The sequence below is a fragment of the Chrysemys picta genome, chromosome 19 (assembly GCF_011386835.1).
Source record: "Chrysemys picta bellii isolate R12L10 chromosome 19, ASM1138683v2, whole genome shotgun sequence".
NCBI lineage: Eukaryota > Metazoa > Chordata > Testudines > Emydidae > Chrysemys > Chrysemys picta.
The window spans coordinates 1,430,330-1,439,402 of NC_088809.1; the positions used below are offsets into that span (position 1 = coordinate 1,430,330).

The 9,073-nt window shown below is 66.7% G+C and overlaps 1 protein-coding gene across 2 annotated transcripts; it reads right to left on the reverse strand.

Moving 5' to 3' along the window:
- Positions 1 to 240: 240 nt before the first annotated feature.
- On the reverse strand, positions 241 to 7,865 carry RSKR (ribosomal protein S6 kinase related). 2 transcript variants are annotated; one of them, XM_005298325.5, is made up of 12 exons: positions 7,680 to 7,865; positions 7,280 to 7,531; positions 6,693 to 6,776; positions 6,534 to 6,602; positions 5,961 to 6,030; positions 5,168 to 5,275; positions 4,879 to 4,919; positions 4,329 to 4,356; positions 1,698 to 1,787; positions 1,520 to 1,608; positions 794 to 904; positions 241 to 663 (listed from the first exon to the last, which is right to left on the reverse strand). In XM_005298325.5, the coding sequence occupies exons 1-12, from the start codon at positions 7,725 to 7,727 to the stop codon at positions 448 to 450; spliced, it is 1,206 nt and encodes a 401-aa protein (XP_005298382.3). In that variant the 5' UTR covers positions 7,728 to 7,865; the 3' UTR covers positions 241 to 447. The 2 variants fall into 2 exon arrangements, with proteins under 2 accessions (XP_005298382.3, XP_042713970.2); XM_042858036.2 differs by lacking the exon at positions 7,680 to 7,865 and having other exon boundaries at positions 7,280 to 7,641.
- Between the last annotated feature and the right edge of the window lie 1,208 nt (positions 7,866 to 9,073).

A 9,073-nucleotide genomic window follows, 5' to 3' on the forward strand; every position in this document is an offset into this window, starting at 1 on the left:
CGCTCTGGATCCCCCCAGCCCGCGCCCGCCCCACGCAGCCCACGGCCACGCCACGCCGAGCACTGGACATGCCATTTATTGCGTAGTCCCGTTCCGCGCGGCTCCCGTACAGACGGGGGGGTCCTGCCGGGACCTGGGCCAGCCAGGGCAGCCTCTGGGGCGGGGCGGCCTGAGTCTAACCGGGGGGCAGCCTGGCCTGGGAATAGGGGGTGCCACTGAGGGGAGCCGCTTCCTATCTACCGGCCCAGGCAAGAGCCACTGGTAGGGCGGGTGCCGGTGCCCGCTGCTGCTCTCCCTGAGGTGGCTGGAGGGGTGCACGAGTGGGGGTTCCTGAGCAGATCGAATGGTGCTCCTGGCTGGCCATGGGGGTCCTGGTCACAGCCTGCAAACGGTGACGAGATGGAGCCACAAATGGGTCCAGGGCCCCAGCAGGGCCAGAGCAGCGGGTCAGCTCTGCCGCAGCCAGGCCAGGAGGTCACAGTCAAAGTCTGTAAAGGTGACGGACGATTCCAGGGCCGCCGCCTCCGCTTGCCGCGCAGCCACGACGACGTCCACCGGCTGCTTCTGCAGGAGCTCGGCGTCAAAGGTCACGCCCCGAAAGAAGAGGTGGCTCTTGAAGTGGTGGAGGTAGCGCAGGCGCCGCAGGGGGTTTCGGCACAGGAGCTGGGGAGGGAGAGCCTGACCGTGAGAACAGGCTGCGTGTACAGGGGACACACTCAGCCAGCACGGCCCTGCTGGAGAGGGGATGGCTGGGACCAGGGAAGGGGGCGCAGGAGGGATTGGAAGGAGTTACCTCGCTGAGCAGGAGGGACAGCCCCCGGCTCAGGGAGCCTGGGCTCTCGTAGCTGCAGCGGTTCACGCTCGCCAGCATGGCCAGATGGTCTCGCTCTGGAGGAACTGGGAACTGGGGAGACAGGAGAGGGCTGTTAGTCCCCCGGAAGGAAGCATTCCCGAAAAGGATGCTGCCTCCCACTGACCACTGCCTCTGCGCAGGCCCAGCAGCTGCAGCAGGAGCCCAGCCCAAGGTCCAGGCTGGAGCAGCTTAGGGGAGGAGCCAGGCTGCAGCGTGAGCACCACAGGTTGGTTGCAGGTACCCATCAGACACACCCTCTTCCAGCCCTCAGCAGGCCACAGCCCTCTGGGCTCAAGCCCTTCCCTGATCTATTGCACAAGAGCCACAATCCAGACCATGGCCCGGGCGGAGGCTCCAATGCATCGTGCAGGTGATGGGAAGCAGGGAACCCGCTAGCAGACTCCGGTAGTGCTGGCGGAAGTGCTGCCGAGTGGAGGCAGCCTCAGAACAAAGAGAAGGGTGGCCCAGTGACCCATCCACATGTGATCTGGGAGAGACGGAGAACACAGGTGTCTCCTCTGCCCCCGGACCCTCCCACTCGCCAGTGTGGCTCCATGGGATAGTAGGGCTGTGTGCCCAGACCAATAGGGATGCTGCCCCAGCCCCTCGCCTCCCAGTGATAGAGAATCTGACCCCATAGCATCTCCCCTGGCCCCGTCACCTCACCTTCCCAGTAGCGAGGGTAAAGAGCAGGATGCCCAGAGACCACCAGTCAGCAGAATGGCTGTAGGGGCCTCCGCTCAGCACTTCTGGGGCTGTCAATCCCAAGAGAAAGCAGAGTCAGGGTTTGTGCAGTGCCCGACCCCCAGCCCCATTGCCCAGCGGCAGCCTGGGCCAGCCTTACCCATGTACTGCAGGGTCCCACAGATGGTGTAAGCCCGCTCCCCTCGGCGCAGGTGGCGGGAAAGGCCAAAGTCTGTCAGCTTGAGGTGCCCTGTGCACAGACACACACTATCACTCCTCTGCAAGAGCCCTGCCCACATGGAGTCAGCCCACTGCCCCCAGACTGCCAGCCCAGCATTCCCCCCCGCCGCACCCTACCCCTGACGCTGCCAGCCCAGCATTCCCCCTCCCCGCAACCTACCCCCGACGCTGCCAGCCCAGCATTCCCCCTCCCCGCACCCTACCCCCGACGCTGCCAGCCCAGAATTCCCCCCCGCACCCTGCCCCCAGACGCTGCCAGCCCAGCATCCCCCCCCCCCCCGCCGCACCCTACCCCTGACGCTGCCAGCCCAGCATTCCCCCCCCGCCGCACCCTACCCCTGACGCTGCCAGCCCAGCATTCCCCCCCGCACCCTGCCCCCAGACGCTGCCAGCCCAGCATCCCCCCCGCCGCACCCCACCCCCAGACGCTGCCAGCCCAGCATTCCCCCCGCCGCACCCTACCCCCGACGCTGCCAGCCCAGCATTCCCTCCCACTCCCCGCCCCAGACGCTGCCAGCCCAGCATTCCCCCCCCCCGCACCCTACCCCTGACGCTGCCAGCCCAGCATCCCCCCCGCCGCACCCCACCCCCAGACGCTGCCAGCCCAGCATTCCCCCCGCTGCACCCTACCCCCGACGCTGCCAGCCCAGCATTCCCCCCCCCGCACCCTACCCCCGACGCTGCCAGCCCAGCATTCCCCCCCCCGCACCCTACCCCCGACGCTGCCAGCCCAGCATTCCCCCCCCCGCACCCTACCCCCGACGCTGCCAGCCCAGCATTCCCCCCCCCGCACCCTACCCCCGACGCTGCCAGCCCAGCATTCCCCCCCCCGCACCCTACCCCCGACGCTGCCAGCCCAGCATTCCCCCCCCCGCACCCTACCCCTGACGCTGCCAGCCCAGCATTCCCCCCCCGCACCCTACCCCTGCCGCTGCCAGCCCAGCATTCCCCCCCCCCCGCACCCTACCCCTGACGCTGCCAGCCCAGCATTCCCCCCCCCCGCACCCTACCCCCGACGCTGCCAGCCCAGCATTCCCCCACACACACCCCGACCCTGACTGCCAGCCCAGCATTCCCCGCCGCACCCTACCCCCGACGCTGCCAGCCCAGCATCCCCCCCCGCCGCACCCTACCCCTGACGCTGCCAGCCCAGCATTCCCCCCCCCACCCTACCCCCGACGCTGCCAGCCCAGCATCCCCCCCCGCCGCACCCTACCCCTGACGCTGCCAGCCCAGCATTCCCCCCCCCACCCTACCCCCGACGCTGCCAGCCCAGCATTCCCCCCCCCGCACCCTACCCCTGACGCTGCCAGCCCAGCATTCCCCCCCCCCCGCACCCTACCCCCGACGCTGCCAGCCCAGCATTCCCCCCCCCCCGCACCCTACCCCCGACGCTGCCAGCCCAGCATTCCCCCCCCCGCACCCTACCCCCGACGCTGCCAGCCCAGCATTCCCCCACCCCGCACCCCACCCCCAGACGCTGCCAGCCCAGCATCCCCCCCGCCGCACCCCACCCCCAGACGCTGCCAGCCCAGCATTCCCCCCGCCGCACCCCACCCCCAGACGCTGCCAGCCCAGCATCCCCCCCGCCGCACCCCACCCCCAGACGCTGCCAGCCCAGCATTCCCCCCGCCGCACCCCACCCCCAGACGCTGCCAGCCCAGCATCCCCCCCGCCGCACCCCACCCCCAGACGCTGCCAGCCCAGCATTCCCCCCCCCCGCACCCTACCCCCGACGCTGCCAGCCCAGCATTCCCCCCCCCCGCACCCTACCCCCGACGCTGCCAGCCCAGCATTCCCCCCCCCGCACCCTACCCCCGACGCTGCCAGCCCAGCATTCCCCCACACACACCCCGACCCTGACTGCCAGCCCAGCATTCCCCCCCGCACCCTACCCCTGACGCTGCCAGCCCAGCATCCCCCCCCGCCGCACCCTACCCCCGACGCTGCCAGCCCAGCATCCCCCCCCGCCGCACCCTACCCCTGACGCTGCCAGCCCAGCATTCCCCCCCCCGCACCCTACCCCTGACGCTGCCAGCCCAGCATTCCCCCCCCCCCGCACCCTACCCCCGACGCTGCCAGCCCAGCATTCCCCCCCCCGCACCCTACCCCTGACGCTGCCAGCCCAGCATTCCCCCACCCCGCACCCCACCCCCTGACGCTGCCAGCCCAGCATTCCCCCCCCCGCACCCTACCCCCGACGCTGCCAGCCCAGCATTCCCCCACCCCGCACCCTACCCCGGACGCTGCCAGCCCACCATTCCCCCCCCGCACCCTACCCCCGACGCTGCCAGCCCAGCATTCCCCCCCCCGCACCCTACCCCCGACGCTGCCAGCCCAGCATTCCCCCCCACTCTCTGCCCCAGATGCCAGCCCACCATTCCCCCCCCGCACCCTACCCCCGACGCTGCCAGCCCAGCATTCCCCCCACACACACCCCGACCCTGACTGCCAGCCCAGCATTCCCCCCCAGACGCTGCCAGCCCAGCATTCCCCCCACCCAGGGAACAGCGGCTCATGCCTAGTGTGGAGGGGGCAGCGCTGCACGTACCGCGTTCGTCCAGGAGTATGTTCTCCATCTGAAAAGGAGAGAGAGGTCAGAGCTCACATTACCTCCTTGTCCAGGGTGTACTCAGCCAAGCGAGGCCACCTGTCCAGGACACACCAGCTGGCCTCGCGGGCCTGGAAAGGGCCATATTCCCATCAGGCTGGTCGCGAGGCCCCCCTGCGGCTCACACCGCACATGTCTGCCTGTGTGAGGAGACCAGTCCCTCCTCTAAGAGCCGCCCAGGGTCCACAATGGGCTGGATCAGGCCTTGGGCAGGACTCGCCCAAACTAGTGGGGGAAAGAGCAGCTGCCCACTCCCTCCACTGAGCGGAGCAGCTGAATCCAGCTCCCACCCCACTGGATGTGAGTTTGGGGCCTGGGGGGAGGTGAGGTCCCCCCATCACAGAGGAACTTGCCACCCCACCCCCCCGCTCCTGACAGCCAACACTGACTCGCAGCCGGCAGCAGGACAGCTCATCACACCGAGCGTGTCACTGACTCGGTCCAGCGAGGGGCAGGGCAGGTCAGACCCCCTCTCCCAGGGCACTCGTACCTTCACGTCTCGGTGCACGATGCCCAGGTCATGGAGATAACCTGGAAGGGGAGAAAGGAGGAGGGTCACCAGAGCCCCACCAGGCATGCTGAGGAGGATCATAGATCTGCCCCAGTACAGGGGACGCTGTCTGACCATCAGTTCCTGGCAGGCAGGGAGAAGCCGGCCCCTCTGCCCCACACACAGCCTCCTCCCCAGGGCCCAGGATGCTGGCAGCATCAGCCACACGGCTCCAGGGAACCCACAGGGACTCTGTCCCTATGCAAGTGCCCCTCAGCAGGTCACTCACCCAGCGCCAGAACCAGCTCGGCTGCGAACAGGCGAATGGTGGCTTCCGCGAAACGCCCCGAAGAGGCCCAAAGCGTGTGCAGGTCTCCGGTGCTGCAGTATGTGCACACTGCAGAGGGAGCAGGACAGACAGACAGACATTACAGCTTAGGGGGGCCCAGCACACACAGTCAGTCCAGCTGGGAAGAGCCAGGACTCCAGGCAAATGCGATTCCCTCCCCACAGATCACATCTCAGAGACCCTCTACAGACCCTGCCTCCAAGGGGCCTGCTGGAGAGACAGGGCATAGAGTGGGCATGGCCCCCGGGCTGATATTTGCAGTGGGGCTGCTTCCCTTTGCTGCTGATCCCTTCATTGCCCAAGGGCCAAGAGAACTGTGCCAGCCCAGGGTAGGGGAGCCAGGTAGGGTGACCAGACAGCAAATGTGAAAAATCGGGACGGGGGTGGGGGGTAATAGGAGCCTATATGAGAAAGAGACCAAAAAATCAGGACTGTCCCTATAAAATCAGGACATCTGGTCACCCTAGAGCCAGGCCTGCAAGAGGGAACTGCCTTTATCCTGCTCACATGACCCAGCCATGGGTGGCCATAGGGGAGGGGAGCGAGCCGCAAAGCAGCTCCTAATCCACAGGGGATTGCGGGCGGCAGAGCCAGGCTGCACTCCAGCTGCCAGAGCTCTGAGGGCGGGCGGACAAGAGGTTTAATGTCGGTCAGATGCACAGAGCCGTGTACGCACACATGGCGGGCGGGGCCCCTACTCTAGGGAGACGCCGGGGGGCAGATGGTGACTCACTAATGAAGAGATGCCGCTGTCCCTGCCAGCTGTCCCCTAAGCAGTGAACAAATGGGTGGCTGACCTGCCTCTGGGGACAAAGAAAAACAGGACTCATGAGTATCTGAGCTGGGGATGGGGACACCCACGGGGAGAAATCGGGGAGGAGGAGAAGGGGAGGAGCAGGAAGGCTCAGGACGTCCCTCTTGCCAACGTGCCCTAACCCTCCCTGGGATACAGCCCTCACCCGGGGCAGGCCCTGACCTCATGGCATCTCAGGAGAGCCAGCCGCACCCAGATCCCCAATGGGGCTGGCGGCAACTTGGCTAAGAGGCACATCTGCAAACCAGATGCTGAAGCTGTGGTGCCAAGGAAGGGACGGTGCTCCTAGGGCACTGAGACGACGTGGCCAGTACGGCCTGCGTGGGACTCTGAGCCAGGAAGGTTGGTGACAGAACGAGCTCAGGGCAGCTGGCCAGGCCCCTGGGGCAGGGCAGCTTCCAGAGTCTAGTCTCTTCCCCAAGCCACCCCTCCCTTAGGGGATCCCCCTACCCCTCCGATGCGCCCCATGCCCCCAAGGAGAGCGGCAGCTACCTGGATGCTGACCTCCTCCTTGCACTGCTTCAGGGTGTCACGCCGCAGCACCTCCACTTTGGGGACCACCTACAAGAGAAGGAGCCATGGCCCCAGTGAGTCAGCACAGGAGAACGAGGCAGCGCCCTGGGCAAGGGGGGCAGTCAGACGGGCACCCACCTTCACAGCAAAGACCTTCTCCCGCCTGCAGTCCAGCACCTTCAGGACCGTCCCAAACGAGCCTTTAGCAACAAAGCCCAGAATCTAAAAGGAAGGAAGCAGTAAGTGTGGCCAGGGTGTGACTGCGCCCACCAGCAGAGCCAGGACCCGCGAGAGCAGCACGGGACTCAGCAGGGACTACCCAGGACAGTGTCTCCTGGCCAGGCTGGACAGAGCGTGGGGGGAACCATCCCAGCCTCCTGCCCCCCTGCTCCCAAAGGATGGGGGGTGACCCCCAGCCCAGGGGCGTTCCTCTCCCCAGCGTTCTGGTTGTCAGAGAGCAAAGGCAAGTAGTCGCAGGGCTGGAGGGAGAGCTGGAGGCCAGGGAACAGATGCTGCCCAAGTCCCAGCTGGAGAGCGGAGTTTGGCGACACTCCTGCACGCGGGATCGTGCGCCAGCACTGCTGGGCTCCTTGACTCCGACTCAGCCCTGGGGCTCCCAAAGGACCATGCAGGCCACAAGAGGCCAGTCCACACCCATGGGCCCTGGTCATGGCTTGTTCCCCGCCCCTGCCACCCCCACAACGGCTTGGCGCTGGGCATCGTACCTTGAGCTGCGGCTGGCCCAGGGGGGGCCGGATGGGGAACTCCGGGAGGAAGAGCGAGACGAACTGCGGGACCGGCCACCCCGTCACCACCTTCTCGCCCAGCCGGGGCAGCTTCTCGCCCGGGCCTCGCCGCTGCTGGAGGCACCTCCTCATGGCCAAGTTGCGCTCCAGCCCGGACACCGTCACTCCAATGCCAGCCAAGACCCTCTTCCAGCTCCGGACCCAGGAGACCTCGGCTGCGAAGCCACCGCCCTGCAGAGCCAGCAGAAGCATGAGCTCCTGGCCCGGCTGCAGCCAGCTCTGGGGCAGGTCACAGAAACCAGCTGTGTGGAACGGGCCCATGGACCCGCATCACAGCGAGACCCGGGCGCCCCCCTGCGGCCCCGCCCCCGGTACGCACCTTGAGGGGGCCCGGCGGGGGCTCGGGCTCGCTGCTGGCAGCTCCCATCGCGTCTCCTTCCTACGGCAGCCCCGGCCCCATCGCGTCCCGGCAGCAGAACCCGCTGCGCCCGGCCCGGCTAATCCCCCTCTGGGCCGGTTACATAAACAGGCGCGATCCCGTCCCCGCTTCATTGCCATGCGAGCCCCGCCCCCTCATGCATAATGCAAATAACCCCAGCCCCCTCAGTGCCACGCGAGCCCCGCCCCCTCATGCCTAATGCAAATAACCCCAGCCCCTCAGTGCCATGCGAGCCCTGCCCCCTCATGCCTAATACAAATAACCCCACCCCCTCATTGCCATGCGAGCCCCGCCCCCTCATGCCTAATACAAATAACCCCACCCCCTCATTGCCATGCGAGCCCCACCCCGCTTATGCATAATGCAAATAACCCACCCCCTCATTGCCATGCGAGCCCCGCCCCACTCATGCAGAATGCAAATAACCCCAGCCCCTCAGTGCCACGCGAGCCCCGCCCCCTCAGCAGAATGCAAATAACCCCCACTCCCTCATTGCCATGCAAGTCCCGCCCATTTGCTTGTTTGCTCCTCCTTATAGGACACACCCAATGCTGCTTTAGTCAGGACAATTTGTCCTAGGTTACGCCCACCTCCTGGATATTGATCAGCATGCAGGAGCCAGGCCCAGCAGGGCCGTAAGGGGCCCCGGAGTGATGGGCCCCAGGGCAGACACGGGCCCTGCTGGCTCTGCCGGTAGCTGCCCCAAGCACCGCAGCAAGCAAGGCCCTGGGACGTTGCTCAGGTCATGCTGGCCGGAGTTAGTTCCATGGTTCATCCTCCTCCCTCAGCCAGCAGCTGCTGCTTCTCATCTCAGCGAGGGTCTCAGCCCCTGTGGACAAAGGACCCACCCAGGGCCCCTGGCCCACAGACAATAACCGGCCTCGGGCTGTCATGCTCTCTCCTGGGCGCCTGCTGCCAGGAAGATACAGGGGGAAGGAGGGCCTCTGACTACCGCAGTGCCGGTGCCACTGAAAAAGGCCCAGCAAGGTCTGCTGCTGGGCCTCATCTCAGCTGGGGCCCAGCCCCACAGTGCAGCATGGGGCTTCCCTAGCCAGAACAGCACTGACCGGCCAAGCCCAGAGCGGGGGGCATGGACTGAAAAAAGGCCGCCGGAGCAGAGGCAGGTGGTGGGGAGAGCACCACAGCTGGGAGCATGGAGAAGTTACACGCAGAACAGGGTGAAGCCAAGGGGTGTTCATGGGACCTAACCAGGGGGAGGGGGCAGCTCCCAGGAAAGGTTCCTACCCCTAGGCAGTAATCTGGACCTGGGCTGGATAAACAATCCATGAAAGTGTATGTGTGTGTGGGGGGGAACAGATCAGCTCTGTCACCTC

Excerpts from the sequence above, each read along its gene's own strand:
- RSKR (XM_042858036.2), bottom strand. The coding sequence starts at position 7,621 with ATGGGCCCGTTCCACACAGCTGGTTTCTGTGACCTGCCCCAGAGCTGG. Across the intron at positions 5,276-5,960 it reads ACAGCGGCATCTCTTCATTA|TGTGCACATACTGCAGCACC; the intron begins GTGAGTCACCAT and ends CTCCCTCTGCAG. Across the intron at positions 664-793 it reads TGTCCCTCCTGCTCAGCGAG|CTCCTGTGCCGAAACCCCCT; the intron begins GTAACTCCTTCC and ends CTCCCTCCCCAG.